General features: G+C 39.7%; 1 protein-coding gene across 1 annotated transcript; it reads right to left on the reverse strand.

Moving 5' to 3' along the window:
- Nucleotides 1–237: 237 nt before the first annotated feature.
- LOC104018324 (protein-glutamine gamma-glutamyltransferase 6) lies at nt 238–17,380 on the reverse strand. The gene is made up of 13 exons (XM_009471452.1): nt 17,374–17,380; nt 14,122–14,295; nt 13,036–13,275; nt 12,407–12,525; nt 11,079–11,207; nt 9,642–9,819; nt 8,653–8,788; nt 7,883–7,986; nt 5,668–5,910; nt 4,652–4,996; nt 3,490–3,647; nt 1,628–1,761; nt 238–391 (listed from the first exon to the last, which is right to left on the reverse strand). The coding sequence occupies exons 1-13, from the start codon at nt 17,378–17,380 to the stop codon at nt 238–240; spliced, it is 2,121 nt and encodes a 706-aa protein (XP_009469727.1).
- Between the last annotated feature and the right edge of the window lie 1,526 nt (nt 17,381–18,906).

Consider the following 18,906-nt stretch of genomic DNA (forward strand, 5'->3'; position numbering starts at 1 on the left):
CCACTAGTAATTCTATTCATGCAGGTCCATAAAACAGGTTGGGGAATGAAAAAGGTGACACTGTCTTTACAGCATAGTGTATAGTACCATTTTATTCATTTCTGTTCATATTACATTGCTTTACTTTTGCTGAGTAGTGTGCATTTCTGTGTCATAATAATGTATAATAATAATAATATATGAACAATGCACCAGTCTCATAAACAGAGACAAAACTGAACTGATGTACAGGTTATATCACTGAGCAGGAGCCACATCAAGCATCACAAATCCCTTGATGTTTGAAAAAGGGATGCAAACCAAGTCCACCTGAAGCTGCCTGGTGCCACTCTTGTAGGGAATGATTTCAAATTGGACTGTTGAGCTCTCCATGGGGGACATTCTTGCCACACTAAAACAGAGAATAATTTGTAAGTTCAAGCAGCTGAAAAATTCTTGCTATGTATTCTTCAGAGTCCCCAAATCTAAGACAGTATGGAAAGGAAGAGTCAGAGTAAGTGGCTGCTGTGTTTGTATGCTCCTAGCACAGGTCAACATAACCTTCCATGTTCACAATGCCCACAACACTATCCTTGAAAAACTAATCAAGCTGTAATGAACGTGGTGGAATAGTCGCAGTTCTCAACCTGTGATAGAGAATTAGGGATTGTATCATGAGGGCAAAACGTATTGAGCACCAGAGGAATGATCAGAAAGGTTATCTTCAGAAGAGCTCAAATCCAACTGTATGTATTACCCTCAACACTCACAACATTTATAGTACTCTAGATATGCTCGTGCTGTATTTTGGTGTGGTGAATATAATTACCTGTTGATTTTATGTCCATAGTTAGAAATTACTCTTGGCTGTCCAACACAAGGAGACTGATAGTAGCACCAGGAAACAGAGGGAGTGGGGGAAAAGGGCCTCTCTGCTTTAAGGAGGTACTGAAGCTGAACAATACCGATGCTGGTAAGGCAACTTAAGGTTCAAGGTCACGATCTAGCCCTGAATTTTGTATTCAGTGTAAATGAAGCCTTAGTGATTCACATCATTATCCATCTTTTGCTATTTTTTGTTTTCCTCTCACAGTTTCTTGGTGCTAACTCCCCCAGCATAAATATTTTGGAGACTTTTAAAAATGTTTTTACAACAATAACCATGGAGGAGATGGGAGAACAATTTCTTACTGTTATGATAACAGTGGACCCATTTTTAAGACATTTCACTACAGCAAATGTCTTGGCTTTTTAGTAGTTTAATATCTGAAGGAAAAAAGATGTCGTCACTTTCTCTCTTATCCTTCAAGGATTGTTTGGTTTTCCTTTTGCAAACCACAAAAAGAAGAAAGTTTTTAAATTTTTGCTCTTCATATAATTCAGTCACTAACTACAGCACTCTGATTTACATGCTGTCATTAAAAACAGGCCATCTCTCCACTCCCTGAGCATTCTGTAGTTCAAAGCTTGGCAAAGGAAGTGTAAAAAACTCCAACTAGTATATGGAGAGTACTGACATGATGGTATTTTGTCCAAGGTTTGTGCAAACAAAAGTCATGAGGTTGACAGAATCTTTTTAAAAAACCCACTTTTATTCCACATTTCCCACCAAAGTGAATGAGTTATTAGCCAGATAGCATTTACGTACTTGATTCTGAGTTGCTCTTTGAGCAGGCCACTACCTTCTGCTCTCAGCACACAGTCTGTCACCACTTCAGAGAGTGGGTTGGTAAATGTGACCTGCACATTAACAGCCTTGTGTACCACTGTTGGACCAAGGACCTACAGAGAGAAAACATTCTGCTCAGCCACTGCATTAGTCTCACTTCTTTCTCATGGTTTTCTCTTTTCATTCCCATGGCAAACCACTTAGCCTCTTAGGATCTCCTGGACAGGAAGGAAGGAGCCAGGAATTAGCATATGTACATATTTTTAGGCATCAGAGTTCAGGCTTGAATCAGCCATCCAGCGTGACTGAGAAAGAACAAACTGCTGTAGAATCTACCATTTAGTCCTAACTTTTTAACTAGGTCAGTGTATGGTGTTATGTATAACACAATATCTGCTACTTATTAGAGTGAGAACAGAATGAGAATACAAGTATTAACTTGGCATATATGGCTAACTACTGTAGGGAGCTTAAGTCAATTAGCTTTATTTAGGCTAAATGAAAGGTTTAGGATTAGAAAACATTGGAGGTGTGAGACAGGTGAATTGTGGCATCTCAGGGGAAAAAAATAGAATGCCAAGTAGCAAATAAACATATTCATTACCTTATTTTGACTGAGATAAAGTGGAATTGGCATATCTGGTTTTCTTTGTAGACAATGTAACATTAATTAACATAATGGAGAAGTCCAGCACGCCAATTGCATTTCTCTATTATTGACTGTATGTTTATACAGGAGTTTCAATCAACAGAAACATAAAACCTTCTTGAAACTTAGTCACTGAATTGAATCAATTTAATTTAGGTGCCTGCCCTATATAAACTGACTCTGGTATTTGCATGATCCAGCACAGAAGGCTTTTTACAAAGTCTCACTAGAACTTGGTATTCAGAAATCACCAGACCTGCAAAAATCCAAACTTTTTATTCCTGTGTGTAACCTTGCTTTTCCTGTATGCTACTGACAGAGTGGTTTGGGATAGCTAATCTAGTCTGGAGGCTCTGAAAGACTCTGCAAATTGTCATACTCCCTCTACGTTGTTTGCAGTATAGTAAGCAGCTAGCATTTGGTCCCCTGTCTGATACAGCATGTGAATGTGCTCAACTGTGCAAAACAAGTTAAGCTAGTTTATCTGGATGTGATGGGCCATGCAAACTGAGGACTGTCCCTGGGCAGGCATATTCTGTGGTCTTTCCTGTAGACCAAGAATTGCTTTTTACCCATTGTACAACATTTGTCAGAAGTCAGTCTTAACTGGAAAAAAAGCCTCCAGTTCTAATTATTAATCATTTGGGAAGATGTTACAGAAGGTGAAAAGCGCCACTTTTCCTGATAAGGTGAAAGAACTTCCTGGAGTATTAGTAATAATGAGCCTCACAGCCCCAGGCATTATCAGCTAGTCAGTGAAGATGTCTTTGTTAAAAATCAGTCTTCCTGAATAAACTGGAAAAGAACAATCAGACTTGCCTTACAAAAGTGGAGGCCTCAATATGGACTAGATCTCTCTGTCTGTCTCTCTCTGTTTCTCTTTGTCTGTCTGTCTCTCTGGAGATAAGTTTACCTTGTAACCCTCATAACACTGAGAACTTTATCAGTGCCCTGTCAACAAGCACTGGCAAGAATACCATAGCACAGCTATGCCTTGGAAAGGTTTGCTTTTCCTTAGTGTATTTCATTTCACTTGTGTCATATGGCCTATTACTAGAGGAACAAGATCAAATCACTCTCAGGCATGATTTCACTTCCCACACTCCTTCCCTTGAGGAGTAGATGGAGTAAGGATTCTAGTTGCTTCTTCTCGACATACCTGTCTAGGGACGCAAAGGGGATTAGCTTTTACCTTGATGGTGAGTAAAGGATCCTGAAGTACAATATCCTTCTCCACCAGAAGTGAGGCTCCCGGTTTGATTTCACACAGAGCAGTCACTAGGATCTTCCTGTCATCCATCAGAGAGTTTTTGTACTGGGAATAGGAGATCTTGAATGAAATCTCTTTCACTGGAATGGAAATAGAAACAGAATTTCCCCCTCTTCTTTTTTTCTGTGTCTAAGTACCAGCTATCTGTAATAGATGTGTATTTTAAGGAGTAAGGATGCTATCACCCTGGGGCTGTCCATTTGTGGGTGTTGACAGCCAATAGACAGCAATGATGCTCATAGGTGACTTCTACGTACATTCACATCAAACACTAAATGATCAGGTATAGTTCGGTAGATGGACAGTTCTGAGGATGGATATATGTGGCAACCCCTGCTGGTGGTTTTTTCATTTGTCTGAAGCTGGGCATTTAATGCTCCTTCCTTGCAAAGAAGGCAGAAGTGAAAAGATGGATTGCTTTAAATGCCCTTGCTGATGCAGCTGTTCAGCCTCTGCCTTAAAGAGGGTGCACAGTCAGAGCCTCTGTGTCAGTAAGGAAGGCAATGGATCTCAGTACATTGAGAAAAAACATTCATCTACTGCTCAAACGGTGGAAAGAGTTATAATGTGTTGTGTATTAGCTTGAGAGAGTAGTTATATTCATCTGTGCTACACATCTCATTTTTCAGCACTGTCCCTATAAAAGCAGGGCAAAGGCCACTATCTGCAGGTAGTGTAGCTCTTACTACAGTCTGTAGTTACTGCCCTACTGCTGCAAAAGACGTAGGCTTATGTTTCCGCCTTTAATCTGTCTTTATACTTTGCTTATGGGGAGCTGGTAGCTGAGTAGTCTCCAGTGTTATGTCTCTTAGTTGTTCTTTCTTAGCAAAAAAGGTCATAATATAGAGCTAATAGTGGCTGTGCTGGGTCAGACAAAAGGTCACTCAGCTCAGTATCCTTTCTGACAGTGCCCAAAAGCAAATGCTTAAGACAGGGCAAATACATATGTTTCTCTTCCCCTGAATAGCCTTAAGCTCCAACCGTTTGCAGGTCATGCACTTCCTGAGCCATTCATTATTTCTATGTGATTTTGCCACAAACTAAAGCTACATCTTGTCGTAAGGTGTAATAAAATTAAAATTACCTTCTTCAGATCCAAGTTTAATAGACCTGGACAACTGCAAAATCTCTGCCTTTGGTTTTCTTGTGTAGAGAATGGCTGAAGCCCTCAGTTTAACCTTTATGGTCTTGGAATCTGAGATCAAGTTCCTGAGTGCCAAGGTAAGCAGGATATCCTGGCCAATTACAGGAGATGCATCAAGGATCAGCTTCCCTGAGATACTGGGTTTTTGTGCAGGCTGTGTCATATTTTGTCTCCATGCTACTGAAGATTGTCTTCTAGGTCTTGTAATTTTGGTTCTTTTTCCAGTGCTTCTCACACCAAGCAGTTTCAGTGCTTTTTTATACACCTGCCTTTCTTTCAAGGATCCTGCTTGGAAAGATAACATGGTCAGAGATCTCATGCATGCTGGATATAGTTCAATGGAGCCATAATTGCTCTCAGTAAATATGGTTTAGGAAAGCTGAGGAGGGCAAGGGTACACAAGAGAAAGTGAGGTCTAACCTAAATGCTAATTTTGACACAAAAGCAAATAAATATGCATGGCCACGAGGTCTGGAAAGTAAAACCTGCCTGTCAGCTCTAGCTGGCTGTTCATGGGCACCTCTTAGAAGCTGTGAGCAGTAGAAAGATAACTCCTGAGAGAGCTTGGTTCTGCATAAGCTGGGGCAATTGCCATCTCCTCTGAAATTAAGAAGGGTGAAAAAATCATTTTGCAGAAACTCTCCCCAAACAACTCTCCAGAATGGCTATTGCTGCATGTCATAACAGAAATACTCTCACCAGCTGATCAGAACAGCAGGGACAGAATGTTTTACAGAAGTAGCTTTGACTTTGTATTGAATACATTAGTATTTCATCAAGGGCCACAAAGGCTATATTGAATCACTATCAGCTGACAACAAGCCCTAAGACTTTGAAAATTTGCGAATATTTTGCTCCAGAAGTAAAGAAATTAAGTCAATGCTCAATCCAACAAAGGCCTAAATTCTTTTCACTTCTGACCATCAGTGGCAAGACAACTGTAATAAAGAATTTACCTTCTGGATATTTGTAATTAGCAGTGACATCCACACGGGAGTTGGTGCCCACTGCTTTGGTGCTGATAAATTTTCCAATCTTCCTAGTATCAGAATAAATTCTCTCTTTTCTTTTGCTGCTATAGTGAATCCAAGTAATATAGTCAGCATTCACTGCTGCAAACACAAATGAGCTGTCATAATCCAGGTTCACATCCCCTTCCTTAATGGCTCTAGTGGAGGCAGGACCACACTGATATATGCCTGTATTAGAGAAAGGGAGAAGTTAAATGACTACCTGTTGTGAAAGAACACAAATCCTCATGCTGACAGCAAGAGGGAGAGGTAGTCACTTCAAAGACATGTTTGGATAAAGTGCATTGTTTCTACACCTGTGTAACAGCATGTCCAGAGATTCCACATGCATTTTCTATCAAAAGGTAGGAGCACAGAGGAGGTTGTAAGGCTAATAATGTGTAGGGAGAGCTAACACTTCTTATGATGTGTGCTACGTGAAATGTTCTAACCCTCCAAAGCTTGCAAGGCTGTATGCTAAGCTGTCTAGTGAAAGGAGAGGAGAGGATGGGAGCCGAGTCAGAAGTACAATCAGACTTATGACATGTGAGTTATCAATGCTGTATAGGCATTGAGAACAACCTGGAAGCTAAATTTGGTAAACTTAGTAGTGGGGAATGAGAAGCAGTTTATCTGGAGTTTGGTGGGTTTTAAATGGCCAAATAAATGAATCTTTTGATGGAAGTCATCAAACAAGATCAATGAAGTTGTGTCTGTATTAGTAAGTAAAACCAGAGCCGAAGTGTGAACCCAAGTGCTGGCCATTGGTCATCCACAATGTTTACTTGCTAGCAAGCTTCTTAATGTGTTTTTTTTTTTTCCCTTTGTCAATGAGTGATCTTTCAGACAGTGGCTGTGAAGAATTCAGGGAACAGGACAGACCAGGGTTTGTTCCCAGCAGGCTCTGCTATTATTTTGGTCTGGGAGGGGGAGTTCAGTGCTGTGAACTAAAGCCATTCTATGTCACTTGGTTTGAGAACCAGAGAACAGTTTGGGGCTTCTTTCAAGTAGCTTTGCACATATATGCCATGTTGTTGCATGCCACAGACACATCATATGAAATATCTTCCTACCTATTCCAGTGTGTCCTGTAAAACATAGGGTAGAGTCATGGGGCATATTTTATTTTCTGTTGTAAACTGTTTGGTTCAACCCTGTGACTGTAAGCCCTGAAGTCTTTACTTAACATCTTACTAAAAGGGGTTCTAATTTGTTTTGCTGGTAAATCTGTCCAGTGCAAGCCAGCAAATGTGTCTAATGCCAGCAATGTGCCCTTGCAGCAAGGAAAGCCAACAGCCAGGGCTACATCAGGAAGACCGTTGCCAGCAGGTCAAGGGACATGATCCTTTCCTTCTACTCAGCACTGGTGAGACCACATCTGCAGTGCTGTGTCCAGTTCTGGGATCCTTGTACAAGAAAGATATGGACATATGGGAGCAAGTCCTGCAAAGGGCCACAAAAGTGATTAAGGGATGAGAACTGGGACTGTTCAGCCTGGAGAAAGGAAGGCTTGGGGGAATCTTATCAATGTGTATAAATATCTGATGGGAGGGTGTAAAAAGGACAGAATCAGACTCTCCTCAGTGATATCCAGTGAAAGGACAAGTGGCAGTGGGCACAAATTGAAACACAGAAAATTCCATTTAAACATAAGAAAAAACCTTTTTCTATGAGGGTGGTCAAACTCTGCAGCAGTTTGCCCAAAGAGTTTGTGGAGTCTATGAAATATTTAAAACCCAACTGGTAATGGTCCTGAGAAACCTGTTCTAATTGACCCTGTGCTGAGCAGGGGGTTGGAATAAACAAACTCTAAAGGTGTTTTCCAACCTTAGTTATTCTATGTCATTCTATGTCATTAATTTTATGAATCTGTGTAATGTTAGGAGCTAAGACAAGCAAGGGTGAGATAAGTGAACTTAAGATGTGCTGGCTTTTGTGAAGGCAGAAGATCAAAAAAAGTAAGAATTCGCATGCTGGCAGGCAATCCAGAGGCTGACAGAAAAGCAACCTACTGAAGAATGATGTGGGTATTGCTTTTCCTGTGCATCTGAATTAGTGCTACATCTACAGGGACTAGATAGAAGAGAGTTGTCCTGAAATTTCAGTAGCAATCTTTAGCAGTAACAATATCTACAGCTTTTTATATTTACCACGGTGTTACCTTTGCTTCTTTCCTGGGGTGTTGCATCCAGAACCTGCCATCCATCATAAAAAGAGCCAAGATCTCTTCTAATGAACCAGCTTTCATTCCAGACATGGAAATTCCTGTAAGGGAGATAGAATAGGGAATCCCTGATTCATACAATTAATTTTATATTGAAAGATTTGATACATTTCTGGTGCAATGCAAGAAATAACCCTAATCAGGTGAATGAAAACTCCTCTATGGAGAGACCAGCTGCTGACTCCTTTCTTGAGTACCTCTTTCCCCTTCTTTGCCAGCTTTTTGTGTTCAGATCTCTGAGAAATGTTGGGATGTTATGAAAAAAATAATGTTAAAAGGGAAATAATCTATTGCAGAGTCAAGTACTCGATTCTGGACATTCCAGAACAACATATTGTACAGCCAAAGGTCTCCTGCACACATTGCTATCTGTTGGTATTTAATTCACAGTTACTTTCTACTTCATGTCACCCTTGTCCCATTCAGTCCACATGGTATAGGGTGCTCAGTGACTGAAACACTGATGCATGTGGTACAACACACAGGTGCACTGTGATAGTTTCTATGCACTTGTTTGTCAAAAGCATAATTTGATGACACTGACTACATATTGCATTTCTGAACACTCTGCTCTGTTGATTCTTTGGTATAGGGTTTTATATCACTGGGAGCATGAGGTTGGGGATGTTTTTCAGGAGCATGATTCTAGATCTTTTAATTAGAGGAGAATATAATGGAAGAAATATTAAGGAAAAAATTATATTTACCACACACTGTCTTCAGTCAAGTGCAGGGTCTTTCCGGAAATGTCAATGTACTTATCAATACTCAGATTTATATTCCTGTCGTGGGCAGAGTTGAAGTTTGTAATAACACGAGTAGGTATTCCCAAGGATCTCAGAACTGCAATACAGAATACCATGAAAGTGCTGTAAACCTATTTTACAGACATTTAGAAAGTATTTTTCTCTTTCTCTTGGCAAAGCAGTCTAGTGTATATGTTTTCAGTGGGGAAACAAATGCTCAGAAACTTTGCTCTCAGATATGATGCAAGTCACAGTCATTGTGCACAATTGCTTAGAAGACAGTTCCACTCACATGACATTCTTAGCTGCCATATTCTTTTTAAGAAGAGTTAGAGTCACCCATTTATTTTCATCTTTCATTCTTTGTCCTGTTCTCCTTCCCATTTTTTTCCCTGTGTTTGTTTCTCTGTTACCTGCTTCTTTTTCTTCTTCCTCTCTGAGACATACCTCTTGATTGCATTATTTTTCCTTTGTATTTTCCCCAAAGTGACTCCTGTTTTTCAGAGCAGCTCTGAATGGAAACTGCTGGGATGAAACTCTTTTCCTGACTTGCAGCTCCCTTTACAGGTCCTCAAAATTGTGATTTGTTTTTGTGTCACCAGTAGGTATGACACAACAGTAGAAAACTGGCATTGTGAGGAGACAGACTTAAAAGAGCACTGGTTTTCTTTGAATCCTAGCTTTGAAACAGGAAACCTTGCTCTTTTCACCAGCCCAGAATGGCAAACCTCTTTGCATTTTTGTTTGGTGACTCACAAAACTCGGGTGCAGTATTACAACCTATGGCTGTTTAAAATAGAAGAAAATAACCCTTCATGCATGGAGAGCATAAGTTCTTCACTCTGTCTGTCAAAGCTTAAACAGCCTCAACAATAACGCCACAAAATTAAAGCTACAGAAATTCTAGTAAGCTTCCTTTCTGATAGCATTCCTCATCCCTTTGTGTATACCTGTGCACATTACTCCTGCAAAGACCCAGCACTGGCCATACCGGACAGGTTTGTATCTCCCCCTGTACCACTTTCGAAGGATGGTCACACTTCCACTCCACTGCAAGGGGCTGGTTCCTGAGCAGTACTTTCCATTCCACTTCCCTTGCACTACTCCTTTTTCATCATTGCTGTTAACCTGAAAGAGTCCTTCTCATGAGAGAATTAAAATATTTACAGAAAAAGGGAGAGAGGGAAATAGGCAGAAATGACCCTGTTTGTACCACTGTTCTCATTGGCTGAGTGGTGGGACATAGTATTCGAATCTTAGACAGAATTTTGTCTGCTCAAGTGCAACAGTTGCATCAAACCCAGATCAGATTGTAGAGTCTGGTGATTCAAAATTGCCTTGCTTTTTGGTACAAATATTCCGAAATGTACTGACTGCCAGCCTATTTACATTTTCTCTGTTTCATTAAGTTCACCTCCTTGTATGTCATTATACTGTTACACTGTGTATTCGGTATTGGTTCATGTTCTCAAGTGATTTATATGGAAGCCTCAAGAAGTACATATTTTCTCTGAATGTGCATTTGTTGCTAATGTGCATATAGTACATATAGCTTGATCAAACTTGTTAGATGTGCTTGCATATATTTGTGCACATCCATTTTAGAGGCCTGTTTAAGTGTCATGTATGGTGGTACAGAAAACAGTAAGTGCTTTTTTAATGATTTTTTTTTTCATAAGTATTTGTACTTTTAGTAATTTTGTACATCTAAGTAGAGTTATTTACTTCATGTTGAAGTTGAAATTACCTAAAGTGAGTGCTGTCTAAAAGGGTGAAAAGGATCACAGCTATAAAGGAGGAGTCTCAGATAAGGAATGTGGTAAGGCATGTATTATTTATAAAATGGAAAACTTTTCAGTTGCCTAGTTGTGCATTGATATGTTTGTGAGGATGGGGGGGGTGTTGAGAAGATGTAACTATTTGTTGAAGGAAATGCATACAGGCTTCACTGAACGAATCCCTCTTAAGTGAGGAATACTAAATACACACATTAAATGCAACCATACCAACACTGATTTTCCAAAATATTTCATGCTTCTCTCGGTGTTTGAAAAAATTAGCAAATTATTTCAGAATGGACACAGGCTTTCCAAATTAGTGAAAAGATCTAATGGACTGAAAATCTGTTAGGAGAACACATCTGAGATTCAGAGTTCCCCAAAAATTCTTGGAAACATTCCTTCAGTTATGAGCATACTTTTGGGAAGAAGGTAAATTAAACTTTTGGGGTATTTTTCCTTGAGAATAAATCTCCATTTTACCTCTTCTGTAGCTATTTTTTGCAGAAAAGTTAGCTACTCCTGCAAAACATTGAGGCATTCACAATAAAATATTGGGGTTTTTGTTAGTAGGTGCATTGTACAGCTGTAACTAATCGATCACTTTACCATAGCACTGATAACCCTGCTCACATAGATAGGATTGTTTCGGTTGGATACATCAACAGCTGGATCTTGGTGGTGGTTCAGGCTTCGGTCCAGTATAGCCAGAGAAATATCAAGGATATCCTCTTCAAACTGAAATCAAAAGAAGCGATATATTAAAGGCTAATTTCATAAATAAACCCAAGGATAAAATCCCCACCTATTTTCCTTCTCCTAGCACAATAGGATGATGTTGGTAATATAGGCATTTTCTGTACTGTTAAAGAAAATAGGACCAAGAAGAAAGCATAAGCACTAGGCTACTGACTCTCTATAGTATTTTAAAGACAGCATGTTTATGAGCATGGTTTGGGGCCATAGCTACTAGCATTCACTAAGACATTACGTGGCCTGGCGGAACGGACAAGACCACTCCAGGTCTGGCTCAGCAGGCTTCACACCCTCCCGCATCCTGTCATGCCCCTACAAGTACCCTTCTGTTATGAAATCTTCACTCTAATGGGCTGTCTTCACCTTATATCAGATGATCTGAACTGAAGGAAACCCACAGAAATCATTATTGTGGATTAGGGTCACAGAGACACTGTGTTGGGCCCAGAGAATGCCAAAGGGCTATGCTATATGGATGTGCTCAGTCAAGGACGCCACTTGACCTCTGAGATGGAAAGCAGATCTGGCCTTGTTTCATTTATTAGCGTAAAAGTAGCCACAGTGATCAGGAAGACTGATAGAAATGCTGTCTGTGCAACTGCTGGTGCAGTTGTAAGGCACGAAGTGGTCAGGAATGGTTTTGACTGGCCCAACAAGTTGCAGAATAGCTACGTGACTACAGATGGGCTGTAGTTATGACTGTATTTCTAGCAGTTATGCTTAGAAGGACAAACTGATTTTCAAAAATTCCAACTTGAGTTGTTTCAGTTGAGTAGATTTGGGATATCCTTTTTAGTGTCCTCTGCCCCATGACTGAATCAACCGTATAAATATTTAGATGTATAGCCTCACAATACCTAGAGGTTAATACTGGAATGGTTTCCTTTGCCCTTTACAACAGTCAAGAAACAAGTAGAATTTTGCCAGTTTGTGTAATAGGCAAAAGAAAACTAAAATTGTGCTTTGTTTCTTTTATTTCTGTATTAGCACATGCCAGACAGGGGAAATGATCCTGATGCTGCTGTAATGTATTGATAAGTGAGACATATACCTGCAAGAAAATCATAAGTGAGAGAGGAATACTGAACTCTTATACTATGAGATAGTGATTCTCTCTCCTCAAGAGCCTATTTACCCACTGTTCTTATTTTCAAAGTTCTGGAATAGGTGATGCTGTTTACCTGTCCATAGTTCCAAGCTTCTTGTTGAATATATTTTTCCAGTCCCTGAAATATGATTCCACTATCATTCAGGACATACTCCTGTCGCTCCTTTTCATTAGCCATATAGACATCATCATCTAGAAGCAGAATGAGACATGCTGGCTGAAAGTTGTTTTGCTGTAACTAAAAACCTCACTTCAAGGGGAGTTCTAGGGAACAGATCAGGCTGCCTGTGCATTCAGGCTTAGGACTCCCTGCTATACCTCTGTAATCATTTAGAGTGAATAAAATAAGCATGGTTACTTTGAGGGGAACTGACTATGCTTCTGTCCCTTCACTAATCTCAGTATGTGTCTTACTGGTAGATGTTGCTTGGTTTACAACTGAACACAAGTATCAGAGGGAAAAAAAATTATAGAATAAATATTTGGAATATTTCCTGCCTCTGATTTTTTATTCTACAAGCAAGAGGCTGGATCTTTGATGCATTGCAGCACTGAAGAAGGGGCAAAAACTTGGTCCTTGATGTTGACCAAAAAAAAAAACTTTCTTTAGCTGTGTGTGTCAGGTACATGCTTTACTGTGACACCCAGATTTCCTGACTGAGACAATGAGTTATTTGAAGGACATGATACACCAAAACATACTTGGACACCAGGGATTGAAGAGTAGCACAAACTGGCCCAGGAGTGTTGAAGAGACCTTGTTCCCAGAAACAATCTGGAGTTCGAGTTTATATCGTCCAATGACAGCATTGGCTGGGCTGAATATTGTGAAGTTCATGCAGCCAGGCTCACTGGGCTCTTGGGTTGCACTCCAGCCACTAGCACACTCCTCAGAAAGTTTAAATATGGCCTTGGTCTGCTGTGATTCTGCTGGAGATGGTCCTGCCAGAGGGAACAGGGACAGAAATTCTGAATGACAGCTGTGGGTGACAAACTTGGGGTCAGTGATGATCTCAATTCCATATTTTTTTTAATGACTACATTGAAAGATTGTGGCTTATTAAAACAAATGCTTATTCCCTGTAAACTAGCTGTGCTCCAATCTGTAGAATCGTACTATGCAGCCCTCTGTGTTGTGTGCATGACCCAATAAAGGTGATAATGACCATAATCATTCTAGACAAGTGAGGAGGCAAGCCTATTGTCCTGAAAACCTAACAGTTCAAAAATTTGTAGGCAGGATGGACCACACATTTTAATACACATTTCATTAACAGTTAGCAGCTGCCTGGAGAATTTTTTTTGAGAAGCCTTTTGGGAAGATACAGCTAGGAGTCTTATGAATGGGAGGGGTCATGTAGACTGTTCTAGTAATAGGGAACACATTAAGTTAATCAAGGGGAGTTTAAACAGGTGAATTAGGGAGCCAGGAGAGGAGACAAATGGGGGATGATGGTCTGTGAGAGGTTGAGTTGCAAAATGTTCAGGGACCACAAAACGAAGACAACTTGCAATATTGCAGGTAGGTCCTTAGGAGCAGAGATATAGGCTTGTTTTTAGAATGTGGATGGCCCCTACCTTGCTATTAATTATTACTTTAACTGTCTATTGCCTTAAGGTACAGATTGAACTTTAAAATGGGAGCTCCTAAGCCTAAAAGGACAATGAATCCTGAATGATACAGGACAAACCTTAATGATTCAGGAATGGACCACACACAGCTGTAAGGCACTGGTGTTTTGGAGCTGGAGTGACTTGGATGTGAGGTGAGTGCCATGAGGAAATTACCTGTGCTTGCAATAAAGGCGAAGTTGTCCCCAGATTGCACTGTTGTTTGGAGGTTCAGGGTGATATTGAAGGCCTGTCCTCTCCTCAAGATTGCTTCTGTGCTGCTGTAATCAGAGGTGTGGTGTGCAGCTTTATTTAGTTTGGATTGCCAATTGACATTTGCTATTTTCAGAGCTAGAAAGACACAAGGCGAGCTAATTAAAAAAAATTGCTCCTTCAAACTTATTATCTTTTCAGCTTGTCTCATGTAGTAATTTTATTATATATAGCTGGAGTTGTATGCTCTAGGAAAACAGAAAAATCCACTGTTGTTATTAAAAATTGCAAAATAAACAACTTAGAGGAACAGCTAAAATATCTTTTCTGCAACCGTCTTTCAGAGACAGAAAAAAACACCCATTCAGAGAATTCGTCTTAAAAAAAAAAAAAAGAAATCAAAACCCTATTGTATTTAGAGAAGACTTTGTTAAAGTTTGAAGAGACTGTTCTATTCCACCATGTTCATCCTCTTTTTCTATGGGGATCTCTAGTTCCCAGAATGCTTTACAGATGCACAAAAAGAAGTATTAGACTTGCTCTCATGAGCAAGTGCATGCCTGATCCTGGAAACACTGTATGACAGGTGATGAATAGAAGGCTAGTATCTTCATTGTCAAACCTGCACATTATCTTCTCGCATATCACGTATCTCAGTTAATTTTCAGTCTTGTTGCTTGAAGCTGGGTGTTATTTCACACTCTGTTGGAAAAAGATAACCAACAGAGGACAGATGGTAGGATTAGGAGTGGCGTACCTTGAGGCAGTACTACAGGTTGCTCTATTGTATCATGATAGGTTACCCACTATTGAAAATGGGACACTGAAGCACAGATTACAAAAGCTTTCAACCTTTCATGTTCCTCAATCAATTAAAACAGCAGCAACAACAACAAAACAACAAACAAAAACAAGGCAGAAAAAATACAGATCCCTCTATGAACACATGTTTGAGAAGTGCCCTTTCCCAGTATGATATTCCAGAGGAATTTCACATGAAGAAAATGTCCTGCCACAACTAGAGCATGTTAACCCTTTGCAGACTAATGTTGCTGTAAAAGCAACACTTCCATCATTTCACTGAACTAAGATACAGGACTTGGTTTAGCACCACCTTGAATCACTTGGAATGAAGCTCATATGTGAGGGAATCCATAAGGTTCTGCTATAGAAATAGAGGGTGGGATTTGAGTTTTCTGCTGTGTTTGCAGCAGAATTATATTCTGTGAAGCCTTGATGTAATCATAATTATACTCATTTTTCAGCTTTTTGGAAGAAACGTGAGTATGCACACGCAGTTCTGAGGCTGCAGTAAGGGCCTGGAGCAAGTTGCTTTCCTGTAGTCAGTGGGCATAAACATATTTGAGTATTTTCAGTTAAGTGAAGGGTCTTGTTTCAGGTATGTCACCTGGAGAAAAAAAAAATCCATTGATAGGAGTGTGATGTTTGAGTCACATGATGTAAAATGCCTAGAAAGTTTCTGGCTTGCATCATCACTTTTTTTTCCTAACTTAAATATGTTTAATTGAAAAGGACATACAGAAAACAGCATTCCTAACATCGTCCTGTAACTTAGAGCTAATTAGAACGTGTTTCTGAAGGGCACTTCGCCTCAGAGTTTGAAAATAAGTTAGCCTTGCAACCCTTTACCCATGTATATCCTACCACTGTGCACCCTGAAACTGTGCAAGCTAAATGTCCAAGCTCTTCAAGGTGGGGACCGTGAGCGTCATTAGTTGTGCAGTGATGAAGATAAGAGCATTTTGCATGTCTGCAAATAAAAATGTAGCAGATGTAGGGTTTAACAGCAACTGAGACATGGGTTTGATACTAGTGGGACTTTGACGTTTAAGGAGCTAAACAGCGCTGCTAAGACTTTCAGAGTGGAATGTCACAGGCAGAGACAAGATGTACAACAGAGTAAGAGGGGACACCTGGAGAAGTAGGAAGGATAAAGAAGGCAGTGGCTAACATTGGTTAGCTCTTAGAATTTACTGCATTAATAGTTTGGTTTGCCTTGCAAAGTCCATGGTTACACAGGCGTTTCTAGTGACTACGTGCAGGAGATCAGCAAAAAATGGTTTATATGTGGGGCAAGAGCACAATAAAGCCTCATACTAGTCTTTTGTCCATGTGTACTTCAAATTTTTCCTTGTTTTGATCTTCACGGTTTCAATTCAAATCTTATAATTTCTTTTTGTGCTTTCAGTATCCCTCTATTGGAAAAACGTATGTTCAATAATCTTGTCAATGTACAATTGGACAAACTTTGAAAAATTTGTTTGGGTGTTTATCCTGTAATGGATAGATATTGGGAGCATGCTCATAAGCAAAAGTCTGCAGAATCAGTGATCACTGCTGAAAATGCTGATCGTTATGCACACAGGGTTCTTATTGCCTCTGACAGAAAGCTGAAGCTATAACAGAAAAAAATCCTTAGGCTAAATTGTAGATAGACTCTGTGTGTGTGTGTATTATATGACACATCTTTCTAACTAGAGATCTTTCCAGTAAGCATGAGAGCAAGAGCAAGTGCAATGTAACACATAGATACTGGGAGTCAGGCGCTGGAACAGGCTGCCCAGGGAAGTGGTTGAGTCTCCATCCCTGGAGGTATTTAAAAGACGGGTAGACGTGGTGCTTGAGGACATGGCTTAGTGGTGGGCTTGGCAGTGATAGGTTAACAGTGGGACTCGATGATCTTAAGGGTCTTTTCCAACCTTAATGATTCTATGATTTGACAAAGCAGCACACAGGCTAACATAGCTACTCTCTAGGGAGGTGAACATGGGAGTCCAGAGGCCATCAAGTGACCCGTCTGAGGCCACACATCAATTTGATATCAGAGAGGGATTAGACCCTGGGACTTCTGTGTGGCAGTTTGATGCCCAAATCACTAGCCAACAGTGTTGATTAGGTGGCTGCAAAAGTACTGTATAGAGTAGTTAATGGATAAGATAGAAAAATATTTTCTTACTCTATTTTTATGTGTTACAGGAAAAAAGAATATGTTCAAGACCCATGATATTTAAAAAAAAAAAAAAAAGAAAAAAAGAAAATCAGTTCTAGTAGAATAACCCATAAATACATTTAACCTAAAAAGGACTAAATTGCCAAGACAACAACTAAATGTAATTTATCCTGTTTCCTCAGCAAATGTCACTCATCTGTATTGGAAGAGTGATGCTAGGAGCAATCAGGCTGTTTTTAACTTACCCGCCATAAGGTTTCTTCTTTTTCCACAGTTGTGCATAGTTCAGGTTACGGATACAAAAGTGTGCGAGAACATTCTGAATCCTCTTCTACCAGCACCAGTAATGAAAGCCTTAGGACTCTTGACTTTGCTACATAAACTAGACTTTATACAAGCTGGGTGTGGCCTGTGGTTGCTAGTTACTGTTTTTGTAGTAAAGTCCTATGTGAGCATCTATTTATGACTGCTTTAATTATACAATCTTGAACCTAATTATGCTTTTTTAAAACTGGTGAATAGCTGAGGAAAGATGATAAGCAGTATCTTGGTGTCTTAACTACTAAGAGAGGAAAACATTCCAAAATGGATCTAATGAAGGAAACACAGTCTTACGTAGACAGAAGAAACTTCACTTTGGATGGTTTGGTTTGTGTCAGTTTAGGTTTTTGGAGGCTGTATGTACAGAGGGCAGGTATAGACAAATATACATATCATACAACATGGATGTATGGGACCTGGAGTGATCTAAGTAGATTTGTAATATATTAGTGTTAGTGTCCCTCAGTAGCATCATAACTTTGCATAGCATAAAGCACTTTATTTTTTTTTTTTTAAGGCAGGTCTGCCTGAAGATCTTTCACGTGACTGCATATAATTCGTTCTTTCTTGGAAGCATACAGAGTTGTGATGTTCTCATTATCTGTTCCTAATATGATTACCTATAATATGCATTTCTTAAATAAGAAGCAATACATCCCACACAGAAGTTATTGTTATGCAGTCACCTGTGCATCAGGGATTTCTGTTAAGTACAGAGCAGTGTTTAATGGCTGCCTCTGCTTTTAATATTTTTTTCTTTATAGTTTGGCATTCATAATATATGTACATAGTTTCTCTGTAGCTATTTGGTATGACATCTTGACTTGGGCCCTGGAGGAAGCTACAGAGCTGTTCTTCTGGCATGAGCCCTGCCCACTCTAATTACAAACACACTTTTCTCCACTCTTGAAGCTCCCTCATGCTCCCTCCTCCCTTATCCTGTGTCACAATTTACCTAGAAGCATTTCCTGCCAATTTGTCCTGAGAGGAGGTTGCACGCTGTTCTGAACTTTCAACGGACTGTGACTGAGGAGTAGGGGAGAAGGAGTGATCCCTTATTTTCCTCACCTCTACACTTCTACATTGTGTCTTTTTTTGTCTGTTTTCTGTTTTGTTTCCACATTCATATCAAGATTGCTGGCAACCAAAAAGGCAAATTAATTACCTGCACTTTAAATGTATTTTTAAAAAAGAAATCTAATGGTTATGGTTTCTTGTGTATTCTTTTCAGTAAGAATTTGTGATCATGTCTGGATGTGTCAGACTGAAATATTATCACCTGTAAGACAAAAGATGTCCATATTGAACTCCTGACAGCTCTGTGGTTCAGAATTTTGGCCTTACTAGTTCTGCTTTAAGCATTTTATAAGTCAGACAACAAATGTAAATTTTCAGGCTTGGCAGAGCTGTTTGTACACCATTGTTGCCTCACATGCTACTTCTGAAGTGTGGCCAGG

The sequence above is a fragment of the Nipponia nippon genome, unplaced genomic scaffold (genome assembly GCF_047370975.1).
Source record: "Nipponia nippon isolate SJK-2023a ecotype South Korea unplaced genomic scaffold, ASM4737097v1 scaffold_13, whole genome shotgun sequence".
In the NCBI taxonomy this organism is placed as follows: domain Eukaryota; kingdom Metazoa; phylum Chordata; class Aves; order Pelecaniformes; family Threskiornithidae; genus Nipponia; species Nipponia nippon.

Excerpts from the sequence above, each read along its gene's own strand:
- LOC104018324 (XM_009471452.1), bottom strand. Across the intron at positions 13,276-14,121 it reads CGCCTTTATTGCAAGCACAG|GACCATCTCCAGCAGAATCA; the intron begins GTAATTTCCTCA and ends TCCCTCTGGCAG. Across the intron at positions 4,997-5,667 it reads TAATTACAAATATCCAGAAG|GATCCTTGAAAGAAAGGCAG; the intron begins GTAAATTCTTTA and ends CTTTCCAAGCAG.